This window comes from Triplophysa dalaica, chromosome 25 (genome assembly GCF_015846415.1).
Source record: "Triplophysa dalaica isolate WHDGS20190420 chromosome 25, ASM1584641v1, whole genome shotgun sequence".
In the NCBI taxonomy this organism is placed as follows: Eukaryota; Metazoa; Chordata; class Actinopteri; order Cypriniformes; family Nemacheilidae; genus Triplophysa; species Triplophysa dalaica.
The window spans coordinates 8757332-8781643 of record NC_079566.1 but is presented as its reverse complement, the minus strand read 5'-3'; the positions used below and the strand labels follow the sequence as shown (position 1 = coordinate 8781643).

Below are 24312 nucleotides of genomic sequence, written 5' to 3'. Positions count from 1 at the left end.
ATGTTTCATTTATATTTCACTTAATTACACATGATATAAATGTATTTGATATAAATGTAACATGATATATTGTCATTGTGACAAACGCTTCAAAATGCATAACATTGCTTGCTTCACTTTTTTACATCTATGTTTTTGAACAGTTAGTTTTGTCTCAGAGCGGGTATAGGCTACTTGACTTTCCGCTTCCCCTTCCGTCTCACGCACAAACTTGTAACCTCAGCTTCTTGAGTATCGAAAGCCAACAGGATCACAAATCACAGGATCACGACATTAACCGAACCCGGGTGCACACCGAGAGTGCTCATATCAAACCGCCCTTACAAAACTTCAGAAAACATAAGTCTTCAGATTTAGATTCTGCCCTGAAAATTCCCTTCAGAGAAGCATTTCACTACACTGAAAGATTGAGAGAAACAGAATTGCAGCGAGACGCAGGAAAACAATGTATGAATGAGTAAACAAAGTAACACAGTTACAGTGAGGGAGGGCGGAATTGTTCCGTCCGGTCCCATGATTCATTGCAAATGAGATGTCACCCTGGCAGTCATAACGGGCACTCGCCACTCCCTGCAGCGTAATTGAATTCTTCACTCGTATAAACTATGCGCTTGGGCCAGCCGGCGTTTTGATTGTTATTAATGCTGGTGTTTATGAAGGGAAGCCTCCAATGACCGATCGGAGCCTCCGCAGGGTCCCTGAGGGTCCTATCGTATACCCTCACACACAAACATGAGCTTATCACTGCAGCCAAATGAAACAAATGTAAATATGGCGCAGCATTTTTAATTTCGAATAAGAGCTTTCATCAGACTATAGGAAACAAATGTAGAGTATGACATCACCTAGTTCTACACTGTAATAAAACAAATGCACACACACACAGAGGACACAAATCTTTCAGACAGATGCTTAACACCAGTGTGTTCCCAGTAGCAGTCCGGTCTATTTCCCCTAGGGCAGAGCAGTGTGGTCTGAATCCCTCAGGACTTATCCCCCATACACAGATTCATGCTGGTCCACAAAACTCAATGGTATGTTTAAAATGCTCTCCAGTGACCCAGGAGTCGATTTTTTTAAGTATGCAGTAAAGATGATAAAAATCACAATAAATTACATTCGTAGCCCTGAAAGACAAGAATTTTACATTTCCAAGGGATGAAAATCTAAGTTTGAAACGTAATGTAACAGATACTGTAGTTCATCAAACACATAATTCAAAACACCACATACAGTACTAAAATAAAAGTGCAAAAACTATTGAAACGATGTCAGATATTTAAATGTCAATGACACCAACTTTCCTCTATGACAATGGTATAAGTCTTAAAAGGACAGTTCATCCAAAATGACCAATTCTGTCATTATTTATATATACCCTCGAGTTGTTCCAAATCTGTATAAATGTCTTTGTTCCGATGAACACGGAGAAAAATATTTGGAAAAATGCTTGTAACCAAACAATTCTTAGCCACCATTGACAACCACATTAGAAAAAATAACATAGGTAGTCAAAAGTCCCAAGTTACAAGCATTCTTCAAAATGTCTTTCTCTGTGTTCATCATAAATAAGAAATGTATAGTCTGGAACTGCTCTGGAAATACTACAATTTAACCCTTTGTTATATAACAGGCAACGCATGAGTGATCCATTGAGAACCCTGATATGAGATCAGCCCTGCTCTACAGAAGCCCATCAAACCAAAGGGAATTCCAAATCTAAGGTCAAGTGTAAAATTGAAGAGATCATGTACGGTCTGGGAAAGCACAGATCTCAAGTCATCCATCGGTTCAGTGTAATTAAACTTTGAGAGCTGAGCAGACGGGGAAAGCGGAACAGAGGTGTTCAGCCTAGTTACTTTAACAACCGGCCGAGGGCTGATTGCGGCCTCTCGTAAAACCAGAGAGATTTACCCTCAGCATGGGAGCCATGAAGATCATTAGTCCCCAGAGAGAGCAGTCATCCATCTAGATAACCTCACACCGGACATGAATAAAAGAGTGTGTGTGTATGAAGATATCATCTTTATTATCTTGTAACCATACATGAAGATGAATGAAGGTGCGAGTGTGTGGCCGTATAAAACTCAAACACGCATTGATTGAACGCATGTGTGTGTGTGTGTGTATCGTTGTGGTAAAACTATAACACACCTCATCTGTTTTACCGTCATAGGGTCCATGTATGCGTGTATGTTTAGAAATAAAAGAGTTTGCTGTACTAAAGACGAAATACATTCTCTCATTAATAAGTTGTTATTGATTAAAGCATCCGCTCAAGGAATAAATGTAAATATAAAGTAAAGCATTTCTAACATTCACAGCAAAACCTCCAGTTCGGCCCATATTTTCATGAGCTTAGCTTAGTTACCCAAAAATGAAAATTCTGTCATCATGTATCATTCATCGTTTGGTTACAATCTTTTAAGTGACAAAAAAGACGGAAAGAATGTGAGAAATTAAGATGAAAATACAGAGAGACACTTGATAGAGACAAAGCAACTGTTAAACCCTTTTATTCTGCCATTACATCTGGGTATTATGTGTGATTGGGCACACGCAAGTGTGAGTGCATATGGGCTCAAATGAGAGGGTGTGTATGTGAGAGAGAACGAGAGAGAGAGAGAGAGCACCAAAAATACTTATGAGGGACGCAGGTGCTGTTGGAAATGTCATCTGTTCTGTGCGGAGGGGGAGGGTTGACACACGGCAAACGACTACAAAATACAAAAGCGAGAAAACGTGCCAGGAAAAAAAGGGCCGGGCTGTGCTCCCTCAGCAGAGACAAGACAAACCCAGCCTGACACTCTGATGTGATAAGACTACAGCGGAGAATCTCGCTGGCCCAGGTGGTGGATCAGTAAACACACTCTATTGCTGTAGTGTGATACCTGGGGCAGGAGCGATGACACAGACCCTGGATCAGTAAATGTCTCACCCTATTACAGCCTGAAGCACAGCAGGGCAACAGTGAAGGAACCAGTGTCCGTAACACCACCAACAAAACCCTACACGACCCAGACCAAGAGTAGACTGCCAGGTCTAGATGGAGACCAAGAGACTAAGACCAGTCAGTCAAACTATGTGATTGAACTGGAGAAAATGCTGAATTTATCGCAGAATTGAAGGAACAGTTATCCCGAAAATAAATCTGTCACTTTTGCATCCTCATCTAATTAAAATACTGTATATAAATCTTTCCTCAAAGGAAAACAAAAGAAGATATTTTGAGAAAATGTTTTGTGTTCAACAGAAGAAAATCAAACAGGTTTGGAATGACATGAGCGTGAATACATTTTGATGAACTGTCACTTTCATTTTCATAACATGTACAACACAAGACCACACTATATTATTGTCTAATTACATTTTTAATCATAAAAAAATCAATCTTGAAAAATCAAGAAAATATACTTACTTGGACCAACAATCTATTTAATAAACTGAGAACATCAAACATTAATAGCCCGACGCTGAAAGATACAATAAATAACATTAGGTAAGCCTGACATCAGTCATGGAGCAGGTCAGGACAAACCGTCACCCGTTAAACAACTGAACAATGCGTTTGTGTTGCATAAATTATATTCACATTCTTACACATCAGATTCACAGGTTAAAAGCTACACCGGCTTTGCTAAGAGATTTATGGGTTCTATCCGGCAAGCGTTTTAACTCACTTTAGCCCCTCTCTCATAATTACACACAGGACACAATGCAGCACTCTGTGATCTGTGAGTTATAAAGAGCTGTTCTGACATCATGAGTAAGATGAATTATTGTTGGATTAGATAAACACTGAATCAGTGATTCTCATCTCAGTTTGAAATCCTTTACTGCACTCATATACACAGTGTGTTCGTGTAAAAGCGCGTGTGGCTCCTGAGGGACGGTTCTTTCTGGAGAGAGAAACGGCTGACTTCAGAGTTTTTAGACAGGAGAATCATCATACAAGAGGATGACGTAAGATGACCATGTGTTCTCACATTCCCCCATTCAACTTGATCAAAATGCTTTTAAAGAGTTGTTAAAGAGAAAGATGTTTTTAATAGGACATCACGATAATTTATCGCGATACCACTAAATCCTATTGAAATCAAGCTTCGATATGCAATGTGTCGATATTTTTTTTAATGCGTGGCTTGTCTGTGAAACACGGCTCTGGGATCAGTAAAAAAAATGCTGCTCGAACTTAAAGCAGTGCGAGTTTGAGTCGCTTATAATGTGCATTTGAAAAAGCAACACCCATCAAACATGATCATTATTAATATACTTTATTATCATAAAAATACCCAATGAGGCTTGAGTAACAGTGATAAAAAGATGCCCATTGGCATCTCCTTGATTCTAGAACGTATTATGGTCTTCTTCTGCATGCGGATTTGGAGTTTCCGCATGAGAGCGCCCTCTGGCTTTCGGATGCAGCAGCATTTTCCAGTACTTCGCTCAAAAGATACGCATGAATCACGTGATATCATCGGTTTATCGTGACATCCCTAGTTGTTCATGTTAATTTTGATGGTACAAACACAAACAGAGAGCTATAGGTTTCCATGATTCCGGTCACCTCAGCTCAACGGCTTGATGATGTTATACTTGTTTTTAAATGATACAGTACAGTATATGATCTATATTCTATAGATCATATCTATATATGATCTATAAGAATTCTCATCGACCGTTTTGGAAAACTAAACAATTCTGGCCCAAATTAACTTCCTGTTTCCATTTTTTTAAACCACACAAACGTTTGAACATAATACGACAGAACATTAATAAATGAATCAAAATGTTAAACAAATAAAAACCTGCAGTCCTAAACTTTGTGCTGTTTGTCGCCATCTCAGTTTGAAACATAAAAAGTCTGTTATATGCGGAGTTATTTTCTTTACGTGGGTTGTGCTTCGGCACTGTTGCTCTGCGCGGATGAATGAAATGACTGACTGCTCACACCACATCAGAGAACATCTGTACATCTACGTGACAGTAACATGTGAACGTGTCAATACCAAATACAACGTGAAACCTTATAAAAAAGAATATACGATCAATTGTAGCGTATGATATCGCATCACGCCTGATGTAGACAAAAACTCGAAAAAACATGGAAAATACCTCCTACCTTATGTCCTACAAGTAATATATCTGTAACAAATACCACAACTGCCACTTTTGTTCTAACTACATGAAACAAAGACTTTAAAAACATAATTTACGATAGTGACGTCTTTCCTGTTAATGTAATCCTTTCAGATGTCGTAGCCAACTCTCAAAATCCCTCTTGATATTAGCATTTGCTTTAGCATGAAGCTGTCCCTTTAGCTCACCGGAGCGCAAGGTTACTTTGTTATTAACAACAGATGATTCCCCAGATGTAATCAGCGTCAGAACTAAATAAATTAAGATGTTTACATGACATTCTATGATGATTTATATTCTAAGCGACTGTCATAAGAATGAACAACACTGTGTCACCCATAGCAGTTTGCAATCCACACACACGTGATTAACTAGCCGGTTCCTCTCCTTTTGTTTACAGACGTGAGGTTCTCCCCAAAATTCAAATTTCCTGGATTGGGCAACCCGACTGTGCAAATTATAAATCATTATTATAAACTTACCGTTGTGAATCAGGATAAGATAAGATAATCGTTTTGAACAATGATCTATCTATGTATTTATTTAATAATTGATTTCTGATTACTTTTACACCAAAATGATGGCGGATTGACGCTTTAAGATTTAATTATAGATGCAAGATGACATCTTGTGGAGTGGCTATAAATAAAAAAATATATAAGAAACTATGGAAATGTAACTCTAAAGAATCTTTACAGGGTTGGGAATTAAGATATACTTGAGCGCCAGACCACTGATTCCTTCAAATATTTTCAAAAGCATTCTGAACAAAAATCAAATCTCATAGTTTTATATATATTGGTCTATATTATTAAAAACAATGTAAAAAAATGTGTTTTAGTGTAAGTAAACGCTTTTCATAGGGTAAGTCTCATCTGGTTTAATGTGTGTAAAAACAACGTCCATGCCTTGTCCCCATTTAGATCCCCAAACAAACGTGTGTGTGTGTCTGTTGGAAAGAAAGTGGAACAGCGAGGCAATGAAGGTTGAAGGTGACCCTACGGCACGACTCCAGATCTGTGTGACCCAAGACACCTGCAGAAACACCAAACGCCCCGAACAAGTGCCAGGAGACAAATGACTCCATCAGTCCATGTGTTGCTTATGATGCGCATGATGTATCGCATGCTTATCGTGTGCCGTCTCTGATCATCTGTCTCTCTGGCGAGAGTGTGAATTTTTTAAACTGCAGCTCTAGAGATGATGAGCACTAGCTAGTGTCCGTGGGGAAGAATCACAGAGCCCGTACCAGATGGGCACGGGTGGCATGATGCCAAGCAGAACAAAGACTGTGGGTGCCAAGCCACAAATGACTGGCTGTCTACCCAACCCGCGCATCCCCCTACAAACACACGCCATAATCTCCCCATCACACTGTAAAGCATCCGGTTAACCCGCCCACTCTTGATAACCGAGAAAAAATTCTATCTCTAGTATCTTATATACAGAGGACAAAGAAAGTGAAGAGAGAGAGAGAGAGAGACATATTAAGGAGTAGTTCACTTTAAAATAAGCCCCCATGACTTTCCATAGTAGGAATAAAAAAATTCTATGACAAGTCAACGGGGGCTTATTTTGAAGTGATCTCCTCCTTTAATAGAGAAAACGGGTAAAAAGACAAAGAACCATAAAGTTGCACTTGTGCACACATGTGTGCGTGTGCACAAGTATGGCAGACGTGGGCGTGAGAGCCACTACACAAAAGAAAGAACTAAGCAGCTGCTGCGAGACTCAAGACTTCACTAATTATACATCTGTGAGTTACAACTGCACCTTTAATTAAACAACTACAAAATCACACAGACGCACACACGCACAACCATGCTCACATGTCTCATTATATTTATTTCAAGTATCCGTTACAACTGAACTTCTTTTTTTATCCTTGTGCATCTCTGTTACAGTTTTACCTATCTTTCAAAACATAATATTCTGCACTTTTGTAACATTAACAAAGCTGACAAACTTGGATACATAAAAATTTTACAGTCTCTGGTAGAGCTATGGAAAATAATCAGTTTTACGATGCATCACGACGCTGCACGGATGCATAAAAACAAATATACCATTTAAATAATGGAATTAGATGTAACACATGACAAAATATAAATATCTATCAGGGCTGTACAGTTCTACGAAAAAATCTGTCTGTGCGACGAAAAGTAAATTTGCCAGTGTAGCACACGTGCAATACAGTTTTGCATGTAATTTAGACAAAGCCGCTTGTTCGAGGTGTGTTTCCTGCTGCACTGAGTCCATATTGAGGGCCCTGTGATTTCCCGGAAATGGAAGAAATATCGGAGGCGCGATCCAGCATTAAGCTTTTAAAATATGTCATCTGCATTTTGCGTGAATGTGAATGAGCTGCACTGTTCAGCGTATTACTACACGTGTACGACGCTCATGCATTTGTCTGCATCTCACTGTATGAACACATGAACAACATCTACAGAGCTGCTCTGAGAGTATTTCACTATTTGAAGAAAGATATCGTCAACCACACACTCTTTGAGACGACCCGTCAAAATAAAAGTCTGGTTAACGTGAAAATCCATTAAAAAAAATGTATTGTATTATATTGTTTACTGTAATACATTGTAGGATTCTGATAACATTTGTAAATTGATAGAACTATACAAACACTATAGTATACATATACTCTTATTTGCAAAACAAATATTTATTATATTAAGGTTCAAAAGCACTATTGTTCAAAAGGAGGAATTTCACTGTAGTTTACCATAGTAAATAATATAATGATATACTACATTATGTGGACAAATATATAACTATTGTTAAGTAAAACAATGGCAAACACAGAACTCGTTCTATACTTGTGCTACAACTGTGTGGCCTGTGCTACAAAACTTTAAACCTAAAATAAATGAGTCTTCAATCTGTATTTTCCAAATCAGGGCGAAGAAGCGCATGTGTCTCCCTCTATCTCTCCCTCATTTTCGATGAGTTGACATGCAGTAGTTTTATAACGCATAGGAGGAAGGTGCATGCAAGTAAAGTGCATGCTTATATATTTCTGAGCTCGGACCGCTGTTTTAAGCAGATTCAATTTGTTTAAGCTGTAAAGCACTAAATTCGACAAGTAAATGATGTCACACTGCGTCTTTGTTCACGTTATCAAAGAAGCGCTTGTCTTGTCAGAGTTACACATCAAAACCTTAAGAAAGAGCTGCAACAGTGTGACTCTATTAGAAAGTAAAGAGACCAGCAACTTATAACACATAGGAAGTGTAAGTCTGAGTGAAAAAAAAGTTTCGAATGTCTGTATTATCAACAATATAATACATTTGGAGGACATCAGGACTCGGGACACTCTGAACGGCAATCGTATCAATTTGCAAGGCAAGTGATAAATCACAGCTCTAGTCTCTAGTAAATCAGTTTTGTTGCTTTGATATATTATTTTCAAAAGTCCTTCAATATGTTCTGGCCTAACTTTCTGTTTCAACAGGAAATATATCAAAATCAGATAGAAAACGGTGCTTATCAAGCAATTTCATTGGGTGTGTAATATTACAGGAGCTGTTTAATGATTAAACACGGTGTTGTCACAGTTGACAAACTCTTTTAATACTTTTTATTGGTAAAACATTTGCAAAAATTGAGATATGAGGTATCAGTCCGACAGCAAATGATAGTGGAGTTAAACATGCACACTATGGGTAGGGTAGGGCAGGGCGATAGAGCAGATGGCCTCTCTGGATCCTTACACTTTCTGGTACATCACATTGCATCAGCTCAGTCGCTCTCTGACACACAGCATCTATCCCTACGAAACAGCAGATGACCTGTCCTACCCCTAACACACACTCACAAACAAACAGAGCATGCAAGTACACAGAAATGCCCTCTGGTCTCCAGCATTTCACCACTTTATCCTCAAATTAAGCATTTACTGACAGTGCTTAAGAGACTCTCTCTTCAAAGAGAGAGAGAGAGAGAGAGAGAGAGAGAGCATCAACACTGGTTCAACAAATGCTGCGAGTTAGGGGCATAGCTAACTTTTTGTATCAGATCTTTATACCAATAAATGATCTAATAAACTAATAAACAGAATTAGTTACAAATCCTTGTGTCATGCTTGAAACTTATACACTTCATGAGTGGACAAATATCAGAATTTGCATTTCAATCGCTGACTGAACAGAATTCAGAAACACACTCCAGTAACTACTAAATCTTTTTCTGCATTTTTAGACCGAGTGCAGGCCCACAGCGCACTGCAAATAATTAAATGTGATGCTTCAAGGCCCACGGCCTCACACAAACACACGCGCGGTCCTGTCAAGTGCAACCTCTCCAGACACAATCAACAGCTACTCATGGCCCGGGTCAATACTATCGAGCCGTTTAGTTAAAACACACTCCCTCCTGCAACACACACAGGCACAAACACATAAATCAAACACGCACGGACACACTCTTCACAACTATTGTTCATTCTTCTGTCATTAACTTCACTTTCTCCCTCTATCAGTCCTTCGTTCTCAAATACACACACGTGTGGAAAAGTGCCGAGTGGCGCAGCACACGGCAAGCAGATGAATCCACAGCGTGCATGGGCAGTTTAGTGAAGCATTAGAGCTGATCAATAGCTCAGAGTTCCTGAGAGAGCATCGAGTCTGCCCTGCATAGCCATCTGATTAGCATTCAGCAGACACCCGCGCTCACGCTGAGTGACAGCGCCGCAACCTCCGGTATTCACTAGCTCTCCTTCCCTACATCCCTCGCTTCTTTATTCTTTCTCTTATCTGTTTTTTTCCCGTCATCCTTCCACCTTATTGCAAATCTGTTCCTCTGAGAATGTCTAATGACCTCTAAATATAATAAAATTCTTTCACATTAATGGTCCTTTTTGGTTCTGTTGTTGACACGGAGGGAGATTATGGAGAGAATTTGTTTTAATTCTTTCAACATTTACTTACCTTGTGGTTTCAAACCAAGCACAACTTTTTTCTTCTGTAGGACACAATAGAAGATATTTTGAAAAATGTGGTTGACTGGCACCCATCGACTTGCATTGGTTTTGTGTCCATACAATAGAAGTGAAAGGGTGCCAGCGCTGCTCAGTAACTAACTTTCTTTATTCCACAGAACGCAAAACAAGATATTTTAAAGACAGTCATACAGGTTTGAAATGATAAGAGAGTAACTGATGACAGCATTTTTTTGCTTTTTTTATACACATTTTACTCATAATTTGATATATTTCAGAGAAACATTATACAGTGTATCTATACTTAAAAATAGAAAGAATGTAGTTTTAATCATGTAATGTAATGTACTGGAGTTAATTTATAAAAAATGTATTGGATCATAAAAAGCAGGGGTAGAAAGGAGGGAAGGTGTTGAAAAACACGATTTTCCTAGTCAGAAAAAAGGCGTTTGATTGCCACTTTTTTTTAATTCCTCCGTCATCAAGTTTGGTGAGAAATCTTACTCATTGTTGGCCTTTGAATCACCGTGTCTTTTGAGAGATGACACGCCTTTTTTTCTGATGTAGTAACACCATTTCACACAGACAGCTCATTATGACTAAAACATCTGAACTGTTTTACATGCACACAAACACACCACACACACAAGAAGCAAACATTTATCACATACTTTGAAAAGAGAAGACATAGCAAAACACTAACAGACAAAAGGAATTTTAAAAGAATAACCCTCCTCACATGCAGAGCTATTATCCTGGGGTAAAATAAACAGCATCACAGGGCGGCATACTGCTACATGTTAATATTGAACAGCTTGGTGTAAATGTGTTTCATTTTTACAAAGAAAACACAAGTGCTGAAGGTAAAATTTCATTTCAGTAGATTCTAAAAACGTATCAACAAAAGTCTTATCAACATTAGTTGGTTGGAACAACTTATTTCAGATTTCGAAGCAGCTTGCCATGCCATTGACATTTTATTGAGTTTGACATTGTGATGTCGGCATATTTCTGTAAGAGCTGATCAATAAACTGCCGCTATGTGTGAATATCTGAGCTGTTTAACACATATCAGGTGAAACAGGAGGTGAAGAATGGGCTGCAGGTGTTTGGACATATGTAGCTACTGAAGATAAGAAGGTTTGATGCTCCTGAGTCACATGAGGATGACTGTGTCACTGACACAAGAACAAGAGAATCATTTTAAACGCACAAGCATACAAATAACCCATCACCCTGTCATCAGTCAAAACGTTTATCATTACGGAGCATCGAGTTCACAACCTAAACCAGCATTTAAACTTACAAGGAAAATAAATATCGCTCAAATCTCTCCCACATGTCACACACCTCTTAGTCATAGATGATGCATTAGCAACAACAACAACACAAAGAGACAATGCAGGATCTGTTGTAGCAGCCTGTCACTGTACGTGTGAATACTGTACGACACCCACACAGCATCGCACAATTCTACAAGATGGACTGTGAAAAATCACACTGACAAACACACACACACACATACATAATGTCCTGTAGTGCCAGTTGACGCATTGATCAGATGACATACAGCTGCGGTGGGAGGAGAGATCCAACCACCCAAACACAGCGTGTCCGTCAGACGCCAAAGTGATGTCAGCCAAAGTGAAAGTGCATGACATACTCACTGGTGACGTACCTCTGACCCATTCGAGTCAAGGTAAATGACTGAATGTTGTTGCAGACGAGGTTCTAAATCAGGAAATTTTCGCCTCTGACACGTCTATAAATGCAATCTCACTAAACGCTCTGAACTTTAAAACTTGTTGGTTTTGAACAAGCCCAAACCCTCTATTTCATCATCTGCTAAAATAAATCAAAGGGCACCTACATAAATCACTTAGATAGGTGGGTCGCTTTGACTACACAAAGATGAATTTATGTAACATTTTAAATATTTCTAAAAAAATGATTCATACTGCAAGCAGGTGGCAAGAAACAAAATATATGCGTGTCTCACCCTCACAGCTGCTGTGTCCTTCTTCATATCCAGCGCTGCAGCTGCATTTGCCGATGGGCACCAACCACTCCCCTTCTGCGCTGCAATGCATTCTGGGAGGACTGTCCGTATCCACCTCAGAGTTATTCACGCATGTCCCTCTCACCTCCACCAATGTGGAGAATGCAGCTTCGGCTACCGTATCCGGAAACACAGCCAAATTCTGCACGGTCGACAAACACCTCTTGTAGTAAACTCTCACTGAAACCAGTGCGACGCAAGCGCCGACATCCTGGAAGGCCAGATGGAATCCTTTGCGATTGACGTGCCCGATCTCGCGTACTTCGGTATTGAGCTTCATTTTACGTTCGCCTAAATCGCCCTGCGTGAAACTTTCGTCTGCCGCGATGGTGTCGATTTTGCTGTAGCGGTCCTCGCGGGCCACACGCCCCAGGTCCCAGTCTGACTCTGCATATAGGAGGTTGAAGGTCTCTTTGCAGCTTCCGGACACACCGGGGATGCTGTTGCAGTCACGCAGAGTGAACTGCAGCTCGATGAAGATGCGCTGGCCGCCCTGCCGCCAGATCCAGCCTGTCTGCAGCCAGTTGTTCTGACTGGGCTCCATCACGTTGCACACCTGATATGTACGAATGGGCTTGTATTTTTCATCCACGCCGCTGATTTCCTCCCACTGAAACGGGACACAACATTCTGAGTTTAAAACATAAAGATTTAAATAGAAGTACAAATTTCATATTCAATATAAAATGTAAACCTTATTGCAATTTTATTTAACCAAAAATAAACAACAGTATATTAAACATCATCTTCTGATTGGCTGTGATTGTGACACGTTCTACAACCTCGCTGCCAAATCACCTTCAGTATATCAAATACCGAATTTATAAAGACTGGAGCATCTTCAATCAGCACCACAAACGAGCTCATTGTCTCGGAGAGAGATTATAATGAGCCTCAAAAGACGACTCTCTCTACGTTGTTTTCCCAATTAATTGCAGTGTAATGAAGATCCTTTGTTTCGGAGGGAATTGAGCAGTCTGAATCCGTGCCCGGTTTGGCAGAGCCCCGTAGATACAACTATGAGTGGCAGTGAATTTAAACGCATCCTGGTGAAAACCACAGAGAGATCAAACCCATGTACTGTGTATGACCGTACAGCTGCGGTGGGTAACTTCTGGGAGCGAGAGACCCGGGATTTAATCGCTGTCAGGTCCAGAATTAACAAGCTAAACAAATAACAGCTTGCGTCGGGTCCCCAGCTTCTAGCCACTTTTCACAGAAACATTACTGGAGATGAATTTGTCCATTCTGATCGCGTAGTAATGCGTAGTTCTCATCACAGCTATGATTCAAACTATGTGTATAAGTTTTTGTGCGTTTTGAAGGCACGATGGAAAGATAACACAAAGCCAAACGCAACAAAGGAGGTTTGTATGGTGAGGCCGAGGCAGAGATACGTATTGGGGAATATGATTAGAGAAAAGAGAATAAAGTTTATTTAGGAGAGAAAGTAAATGAAATGGATCTAGAGGTGTAGCAACATATGGAGATTTGCCTTAAAATCCAAAGTTTAAGTTTAACTTACCCCATTAGAAGGATACGAGGTCCAACCCAGCTCTGCCTGGGACTCCTTAGAATTCAGCAGCACAACTGCAGAAAAAAACAGAGCAAAACAAACTATAACAACAAAACAGATAAAGCATCACGATCATTAAATCACAATTATACGCTGTGGCTTTTCTTTATCTCACTGTCAGAACGCATACAGCCGACGGCGTCTAATTATAATGAACGCGGCCCCTGTGGACGGGCCGCTGAACTGCCTGCATCACAGGCACATTAAAGCTGGAATGGAGAATGATGGACCTGCATAGCTGCACTTAGTGAAATGAAGTGCACCGGTCATCAGCTGATAATGTCAGACAGCTGGGCAGAGTACAAGCATCCTGGCAGATTTCTGGCTTGTGAATACTGCAGCACAATGTGGTGGATTTGATATTTTACAGTCATTTAAGATGTTAAAATAAACGTTTTACAGCCACACCATAACGCAGTAAAGCCCAAGAGGCCGTTGAAGCAAATTCAAATGGACGTTTTTCATTTCGGCTGCATTTCAAGTATAACAAGCGCTAATGTACAATCCTGATGTAAACTGAATTAAAACAAGCAGTTTTAATTTGTTTCGAACTCTGGAATATTGCAACATGACAAAGACAGGAACGAATAAACTGAAGCCAGTTGAAACTAGCTACAAAGGATGTCCTTGAAAACAAATGTGATCCTTTAGCTCAACTGGCAGAAAGCGGTGCTAGTAATGGCAAGGCAATGGGTTTGACTCGAAGGAACCACTCTTATAAACACACTAATAAAATGTAAAATGTATACATACTGCAAGTGGCTTTAGATGAGAGCATCCGACAAATGCACAAATGTAGCAGCAGACAGCAGAGGACTGATAAGAACCTGACACAGGGCTCATCCTGAAACCTATAAATGAAAATCGCAGACAAGGCCTCAGCACTCACCATCAGGACCTTGGACAGTTCCGTAAATGTGAAGCCATTTCAGCACCCTGGACAGCTCCCAGGTTTAGTCCAGTCCTTAAACATTCGGAGTAAATCTTCATAAAAGCAAAAGACTGGATTTTTTTTTAAATCACTATTTGATTCGATAAGCAAAGACAACTACACGCAAGTCATTTGTAGGTTCAAGAAGTGTGTAAATATTGGGCTATGTGTGTTTGAACATGTCAACTTCTGGCTCAACCAATGGCTTGAGTTCAGGGAAAACCGTATGTTGGAAACTATAAATATTTTGGCAATCCCATACACACATCACCTTTAAATTCATATTACAATATACACCAACGTCTACCTACATCTGCTGCCATACATCTCCCATTCTGCCAGTCGCTGTAGGGTATCGGAAACCGAATTATTCCCTGCCATCAAAAGTGCTTGTTACTCTTTTGCAATGCTCTCTGCCGTCAAACGCGCAGCCATGCGGGACCAACAAAATGCCACTGCAGGATGTCGCTGACACAGTCGCTGTACTAACACATGCACAGCTGACATGAGCTAGTCTGAATGCCATTTCATTAAAGCCAGATGAGCGACAGACTACTCATTCAGGAGTCGAGAGCTTCTGCAAGACAAGAGCACTTGTGCTTTAAGTTGCAATTCAGAGTCTGAGTTTTAGCCTTGTACACATTGCGTTAACTGCAGAACATTATAAAAAAGCTTTTGAAAACATACTGAGGGGCTGAGTACTAAGTTTTCAAGGTTTACTGTGGCAGAAAACGCACAAAAATATTTCGAAGCATTCTGGCTTTGCTTTGAATGGTCTGAATTTTTTTCCATCGTAACAGCTGTTACTGTCTCTCAGCTTTTAGGGGACCTGAAGCCATTCGATTTCTGCTGACATGGCCCCCCTGCTGTTCTGAACTTCAGGAGAAAGCCAAGAGAAAGACAGAGACAGAGATCGAGCGAGCATAAAGTCTGGACCATTTTATTGGGGATAAGAACTCCCTAAAGAAAAGGCTGACTGACATATGAAGTGACCAATTGCAGCTTGTTTTGTTTTTATTTAGCAACGGGTTCATCTGAAAAACAATTCACCCAAAAATGAAAATTCTGTCATAATTTACTCAACCTCTTGTCATTTCAAACCTATATTCTTCCACAGAACACAAAAGAAGATGTTTTGAAGTTGGTAACCAAACAGTGTCGGCAGCCATTCCCTTTTTTGTATGGACACAACACGTATGCAAGTGAATAATTTCTCTCCATCAAACCTTCACAAACTGTTATTATTATTAAATGAGAACCATAACATTCAACAGTAAGGATAAGCCACATGTTGTCAAACTTTCACATGTGCAGATAAGCTGAACATAAACGCACAGAGAATCCAATCAGAAACCAGCGACCGACAGGAAACCACTGGCCAAACCTTTATAAGCGCACACACAAAAACTGACCCAGCGTGATCGGTCACGGTGTTAAAGCCAACTGAACAGCAAAGCACATGAACTGGAAAGCACCATTATGACCTCATTAAACTCTGAGTCCTGTTATTAGACTCTAAAGAGCACTTTCCCTTCTCTGGAGTTCTATTGGCCAGCCAACCAGTTATAATAATAGCCACATGCCGGGTTTTTCGCCCAGGAGGAGGCCTGTTCGCGAGGAGCTCTCAGTCAATCTCGCTCGTCTTGCTGATCAGCTTGCCATCATTTTCAAATGGGTCACGATGGCGACCGGCCCGCTTTCGAAAACAAGACCCCCTGCGAGCCAAAGCAACACGATCAAAACCCCAAAAGCAGCTTAGCTTTCTGGGTTTTATATTAACTTGACATCCCATGGGTTGGAGAAAAACACACTAAAAGTTGTTTTTAAGGAAAAGAAAAAAAACGAGTGCGTATTACAAAAATTTGTAAGTCAGTTTGTCTTGTTCAAAATGCCTTTTTTCTTGGAGTCTAGATTTTGGTCAAATAGAAATAATGGAGTATGCAAATTATTGTGAAGCCATTTCAAATCATTCTGTCAACTTGAGTTCAGCCTCAAATGCATCAGAACACAATTCATAACTAACAATGAGGTTTGCATGTATGTAACGCTAAATATGTTTCTGACGTTATAGGTTTCTGAAGGGGGGGTGAAGTGAGAAATATCTTGAGTCATGATGAGAAAAGTGCTAAGTGGGAGGCAAGCAGGATGTGATGGTGTAGGGTCCGGGCCGGTTGTAGCAGGTCCGTGTGCTGACGGAGCTGAGACTGACAGCTTCACATTGATTCAGTCTCCCTAAAACCAGAGTGCCTGTTAATCGCTAATGCTTAGCTGGGTCTTAACTTCGTCATCAACACACCTGAACCTTATAGCTGTCACAGTAAATTGGAAGAACTAGCAGGTCATTACGTGGTCGTGATGAACTTCAGACTCATACATACTGTACAGCTTTAAAAGCAGCTTTGCCTAAAGTCCTGTAAGATGATTTAGAAACGTTGAGTTTGTCTTAAATCTATGCTTCCTCATTATAAGCTGCATGTCACTAATGCCCCAATTCAGAAGTCACCAACAAGGTGCCGGATGAGCGCTGGAATTTCATGTGACCAAGCCAACGAGTTGAAAGTGCCGATAACAAGAGCACGCACTTACATAACCATGAGGCAGAGGCAAGTCCAAGTGATTACAAAGCAAAGCATTGCAGCAACAAGATAACAGTCAGCTCGGAATAATGTCATTAATGTACACAGAAGAAACAGGAAGAATTATACCCAGAAAGAATTACGTACTTTATCAAACTTCAACTAGTATACAGTACACACACACACACACGATTTTCGATGACATGTCCCATTTAAACGTTGTGCTGATTGCTGTGGTTTTTAAATGTCATGGTGGGGATAGTTTGTTAACAGCATCTTTTTTTGACTGAGAGGACAGTCTTAATGGGGCTTTTAAAGACCCCGTCTTTTTTGGAACTTCAATTTCCTAATCAAGTAAAAGCATCTATTATTCAGACGTAAATTACATGGTTGTGTGCGAGACAGGACACGCACTGACTACACCGCATGAGTAGTTTAGATTTTCTTCAGAATTGCCCTGTATTACCCTTTATGTTCATGTCACTGTAGGTTGGAATTTTTCCGTTATGAAGTCAAGTGAGTTTAATTCCTTCGGGCTTGATGTCAGATTGGTGCACTGCGCTGGATGGATTGCTGTAGGACAATGTGAACTTGCCGGAACTTGGTGGAAAGAAACAGCATTTGGTTAAAAGCTAGAGACAACATTGATCAATACAGGATTTGCCGAACTCCAGCGACCAACATTTTTTAGCCCCTTTTTAGTCAAATAGGGAAAATCTAAATGTAATATTCAGCAACTTTCAAGTGTTAGTTCACCCAAAAATGAAAATTTTGTCATCCTTAACTCTTTAGTCGTTTCAAACCTGTATGCTTTTCATGCTTCCACAGAACACAAAAGAAGATATTTTGAAGAATGTAATTAACCGAACAGTGACGGGTCCCATTCACTTGCATAGGTTTTGTGTCGATGCAATAAAAGTGAATGAGTGCTGGTGCTGTTCAGTTACCAAATTTCTTCAAGATATCTTCTTTTGTGTTCTGTGGAAGAAAAAAAGTCCTAAATATTTTAAATGGCAAGAGGGTGAATAAATGATGACAGAAATTTTATTTTTGGTGAACTATCCTTTTAACCCACACCAAAGACAAAGACATAATGTAGCAAAAAACAATATTATTAAATGAAAAAGGTTTATGTTGGTGCATCACAGGAAACATTGCACCTGAAAATAGCAAAGGTGAGAAAATAAAGTCAGTATTAAAGTACAACTGTTCCACATATCTAATTCGTTCTCATTCTCTGTCCGTGTTAATAAGCAATAGAGTCAAAAAGTGGAAGTGTCATTACATAAGTAAGGGATGAGTGACAGAGAGAGTGTGTGTGTGAGAGAGACGGAGAGAGAGAGAGAGAGAGAGAGAGAGAGAGGCCATCTTGTGATGACTTTTCCTCTCTCTCAATTTAGGAATCCACTTTAGATCAAATTAGACTCTGATTCTTACCGCATTACCACATCGCCTCCTTTCACTGCCCCTGACAGTAGGAGGACCGCATCTCTCTCCAGCACTCCCACCTGTCTCTTTCACTCATTCTCAAAGACGACGACTTCCCCTGCCCTTGTATCTTCTCCTCTTCCTCCCCAACTACCTAAATGTCCAATTACAGACACGTCATTAAAGAACGAGGCTTGCATTCTTCTCTCGGGTCATCCACACTTTCACGCACAATTCACGAATTGCCACCCACACGGATGTGTTCAACAGGGTGGGGTGGACTTCTGTTCACTTTGCTTGATGTCATATTACGACTGTCCCTCTTGATCCTCAGTCAACAATAGTTCAGTAAAGGACAGCCTGCTGTTTCTTTAGGTTTATCCCCTCTTAGACATACTTATAATGCTTTGTATGAGTGTGTCTAGAGTAAATGAAAAAACACCCACCACCATGATCAATCCGCTTTATGCCTGTAAAAGTATCAGCGCTGTACTGACAGATTGGTTGAGGGAATATTTCAAGTTCAATACAACTTAATAAACGGAGAATGATTTTGACTATGCTTCAGTTACAGTATTGCATTTATGACAGAAAGCCTGAAGTACGGAAAACACTGCACATATGTTACACATGTTGTCTCATATAGAAATAATTCACAATAGGATCAAAATTTGCTTTTACAAGTAATTTCACAGTGCTTTATTTAATACACAGTTTTTTTATATTAAACAGAGGATTATAAAGTAGGAGTGCAAAACCAATCTCCACTGAGTCTGTTGTCCAGCCTACCACTCAGATCATTAACACAGCCCCTCAGCCTCACCCATCATGCCGTATCATAAGCCCAAATAATCACTAGCCCCCCCGCTCCATTAACACTACACACATTGATCCCCATCCAACTGATAAATGAAAGCAAGTCAAAGGTGTGTGCGAGACAGAGATAGAGAAAGACGGAGAAAGAGAAGGAGGTGCCTGGGGTCGAGAGGGAGCGGGGCTCAAGCAGCCATCCGTCAATACAGCACATCACGCAACCGCGAGATCCATATTCTCGACAGCCGATCAATCATCTGGGAGCGCATGCGGGCGCCTTGTAAAAAGAATATGGCCGGGCGAGTCAATGAGTTAGAATAACAGGTCTGTGCCTGTTAAACATCGAAAAGATGGAGGGAGGAATAGATGGAAGGAGTGAATGGCCGGGTTGTCCTCGCCTACGTGAGCCCGGTGGATAGATGACAGGAGAGATATTTCAGCTGTAACCGATGGCGACTCATCCGCCGCGGAGTCCCATCGAGGCCTGACCTCGGAACAGCAGCGCTGACGTCGGCTCTGATTTAGGTAACTACGCAGAAGATGAGATACTGATCTGAAGTCTGCGGATATGCTGTAATAATAAAAAACTCAGAAAGCAAAAAAGGATTTAGAAAAAAGGATGACACAATAAATGTTGTGCTTTGTTTTGGCATGGATAAATAGGAGCTCACATTCAAGGCACTTTATCATCATCAAAAAATACAAAAACGTACAAAGTGTCTGAAATAAATGCTAAACTTCTTACTGTTCTGCCTTGAATGTTGTGTTTAGAAGTAAATCCCCCCACAACCATCTAAAGATGAGGCTTTTGGTTATCATTTTTTCATCTGTCAGATCTCATCGCTCTCCTGTCTCACATTGTCTCGATTCATTTATTCCATGATTGTTTATTTACTTATCTATGAGCCGGATCATTTCAGCGTATTAATCCACAAATGCCTTGTTTAATAAAAAATTGAAAAATTCCCACTAATTATGCAAATCAGGTGCAGAATGGCTTCCTTCAGCTTGTTTGAGTTTAATTAGATGGCTCTTATTATTGGTTCTTTTTAGACACGGTCCATTCGTATATAGCTAGGATGTTAAAAAGTCAAGTGTTATTGTGGATTGGTGGTCCTTATACGTTTTGTATTTCTTTATAAGTGGAAGAACATAGTTTCGCTCTGAGATGCAGTAACTGAATCGCCGTGGAATAAGTGAATTACACCTTTTCATACTTCAGCACGAATAAAACCAATCCTTCTACTTTTGTGATCTGAGTGCTAAAGCCCAAGATGTTTTACGACAATGTTCTATATGCTTGCTAAATTTTGTAGGTATTAAAGGCAGGGTGTCCGATTTCTCACAGCCCTTGTCAATGTTCAAAGCACCTGAACAAACACACCACTACCCCCATCTTTCGCTTTCGTCAGTGCTTGGCTTGGCTAATGTCCGCCCTGTGCACCTTACTGCTGATTGGCTACAAGGTTGTTTTGGTACTCGGCCCGACTCAGTTGTCTAAAACGTAATTCTGTAATCGGTTACCCCACCTTTAAGAAAGTAGGAAGACTACATTTGTGCTGCAAAGTCCAACATTTGTAACAAAAAATGCTTACACTGTTGACAACATGACCATCACGTGGCTTAAAGGTAATTTATCATCTTATCAACGAAAGGTCAAGTCAAACGCATTGCATTGTGGGATACCGTATTCCACACAATGTGTGCTGTATATGCAAACGTGGCAAATGTAGCAGGCCACCTGGGTATTGCATACAGGAAATGTGCGTATTTGTGCAAACTATACATTTAGTAAGTGGTACAGTAGCGTGTTATTATAAACACTTATTGTCTAGGGAGTTCTCTGTAAAGCAGGTTACAGCTGCAGTGTATAGGAACACAAAGAAACTCAGCACGATTTCCACCATGCTAATTAAATCAAAAAGACACATTTAACCAAAGCTCAGCCTCAAAAAGGCAGTTTTATTTTTCGAGCTTCTACAGGGTCAAAGTTCACCCGCTATGCCAAAGGCGATGGTCAATACAACACATCCGGCAAAGGCAAAGGTCATGTCCTGAACACCTTGCATTAGTTGCAGTCTCATCGATGCCAGTGCTTCATTTTCCTATTGGTGGAACCATTCATAACCATTTGAGCCAAGTATGGATCTGAAATTGTGCAACGTGGACAAAACACAGTCCATTGTGGTTCACCACCAGATCCAATGAAGCCACTTTTGCTTCGTATGCTGCGAACACAAATAAGATTTGTTTTTTAAATCTGATCTTAAGGAGTGATTGTCAGTTTGCAAGTGATGAAATCTGAAGCGTTTGTTCAGACGGTCAATATCAACATCGGTTGCTATAGTAATAATGTACGGGATTTCGCATAAAATTACTGAGAGTAGCTGTCATTGCTGAGAGACAGAAAACTGGAAATATTTCCTCTGTTTATGTCTATCACTAAATTCTGCTGAAGTGCTCGCAAGGCACGTACAATACTCGATGAGATGAGAACATGACCGACTCTTGTATTAATCGTTCACTCATTTACCCTTTAATACTGAACACAAGGTTCATAGTGAACTTAGTGACATTAATTAAATAAGACAACAACACTCTGCAGATTTGGTGCTGGACAAACGTTGCTGACTCAATGCTGACTGATGAAAACACTTAATCTGACTGTTCAGCTTGAGATTTTCAAAAAAACAAAAACCCATATGGATGTGTTTAAACATCAGACCACCACTGAAGACCACAACAATGCTCCCACCAAACGACTAACCTTAAACCATGACAAACTGATCTCCTTGGGTGTGAAAATGATCTGCCAAATGTGTTTACGTTAAAGAAAACGATATTCAAAGGTGACGTGAGAAATATGATCCAAGGCACAATTCCACGCTCAGCCTCTGTTCAAAGACTCTGATTTTGATGAGTAATTTAGCCACAGAGCGGGTCATACGGCACTTATCAAGCACAGAGTCACGGAAAGACTGCATCCATTTACATTTCAGATTGGAGGGAAGGGGGAGGCAAAACCATTTAGGAGGTTGAAATGAAATATGTGACAGGCATCACGGAAAGTAAAAAGGAGAGGGTCCTAACCCTGGTTCCTGTGGCACCTTCTATCAACCAGCCCACATCCCCAATGAAGAAGCCCATAAACTAATGGACAGATCTCAGGGAGTTTAATCAAAGCACAGAGAGAGGAGGTCTCTCTCCATTCCGCCACTGCCAATCATCCAGCAGCCCCACAGCCTAGTAGTCTGCTTACAACTGGCAGTCTATGAAAGCGGAGAGAGAGAATGAAAGGCAGGGAGACCGAATGGGATGGAGTAGAGGTGATGTTTCAAAGTAAAGGGGAAAAGGGGGCTCTGTTCCAAAATCTAGTGAGGTGCCTGCTGTACACAGGCTTTTTAAGTCTGCAACATATGAAACAGAACCTAATATGAGATTTGGAACACTCTACTGTACAAAGGCAGCAACTTTTAATAAAACGTAGAATTAGCTTGTTGCAAACCAAACAATGTAATACTGTAACCACAACTACATCAATTACAATGAAAAATGAAATCCAGGGTTCATTGTGTCTCTATTAAATAAATAAAAAATAGAAGGGGAGAAAACACTAGACAATTTTCAGAAGCAACCATGAACGCAACGACACACAAAAACTCACTCTCACACAGTAGTGATTAACAGTGCAGCATTTGCATTTTATTTTGCATTCAGTTGCTCTCTAGCAGCCCGGCACCACAGCTCACACAAGTTTGGAAATTCAAAAAGTGTCATCGCACTAAGCGAAGCCATTACATGTGCACATCTAGAACTACTACAAGAGGAAGTCAACTTGGCCAAGTCTCCAATCACTCAGCCTGTGCAAAAAGCATGAGCTGGCATTCTCAATACTACAGTTTCCCACACAAAAAGGACTAACCAGCCCTGAAGAAAACTACCCAAGATTGTAAAACAAAAATCACAGAGCAGAAATGGGATTCAGGGACACGCCAAGGAAATGGACAAGAGTGCTGGGAATGCTGATTGGAGGAAGGTAGGTTAGTTTTACAGTCTTGGGCTGGTTCGTTGCCTTTAAATTGTTGCCTTTTGCAGCCTGTGAGCTATTAAACATGATTTCCAACTTAACTCCCACAACCTACAGAACAGACCTGAATTTTTCAGCACTTCAGCACTATTCCAAACAGCTTCAGTTGACAGTAAAGTCTGCGTTCATGATACCAGCACACAAAGGTAAAAGTATTTCTGCAATGCGTACTGTACTTCATTATGTGAAGTGCTTCATAACATTAGATATTTTTTAATATTGTTTGCATGTGTAAAATTCACCTCCACCTTGACCAGATGTTGTGGGTGGTTACTAGGGTATTGTGATATTGTTGCTAGTCATGGCTAGGTAACCAAATGTCCCAAATCAAAAAAGGAAGCCCATCCCTGAGCCTTCTGGTCACTAGATATATGTGGTACTTGGTAAAGTAGTATTATGGTTTGGGGACGTCTATGAATTCCTAACCTCAAGTAGTAACAATATATTACAATAACAATAATTTATGCCTTAATAAGCACCACTTCTTATTCTGTACACGCTGTCACTGTCCCATGGCAAGGATTTACTGAACAGATTTAAGAGTAATGCGACAGCATACTCACATCGCATAGCAAATATCTCCATCTACTATGCCTTCATTCAGTGTATTATTTGTAAAGATGCGATGGCATTTCAAGGCTTGGTTTAGTTGAATTGTGGGATTTGGTAAATTCAGCTGTGATGTTGCACATTGATTCAGCCCTGTAAGAATATGTGATCTGACTAGAATCTTTTATGTTGTCCTCAAT

General features: G+C 40.3%; 1 protein-coding gene across 1 annotated transcript in view; it reads right to left on the bottom strand.

The window, feature by feature from the left end:
* Positions 1-24312, bottom strand: part of LOC130415480 (ephrin type-A receptor 7-like) — a 93913-nt gene that overhangs the window by 61631 nt on the left and 7970 nt on the right. Inside the window, exons 2-3 of the mRNA XM_056741219.1 lie at positions 13678-13742; positions 12093-12762 (exon numbers count right to left, since the gene is read on the bottom strand). Of these exons, the coding sequence (XP_056597197.1) occupies positions 12093-12762; positions 13678-13742 (735 nt within the window). The remainder of the gene's footprint in view (positions 1-12092; positions 12763-13677; positions 13743-24312) is intronic.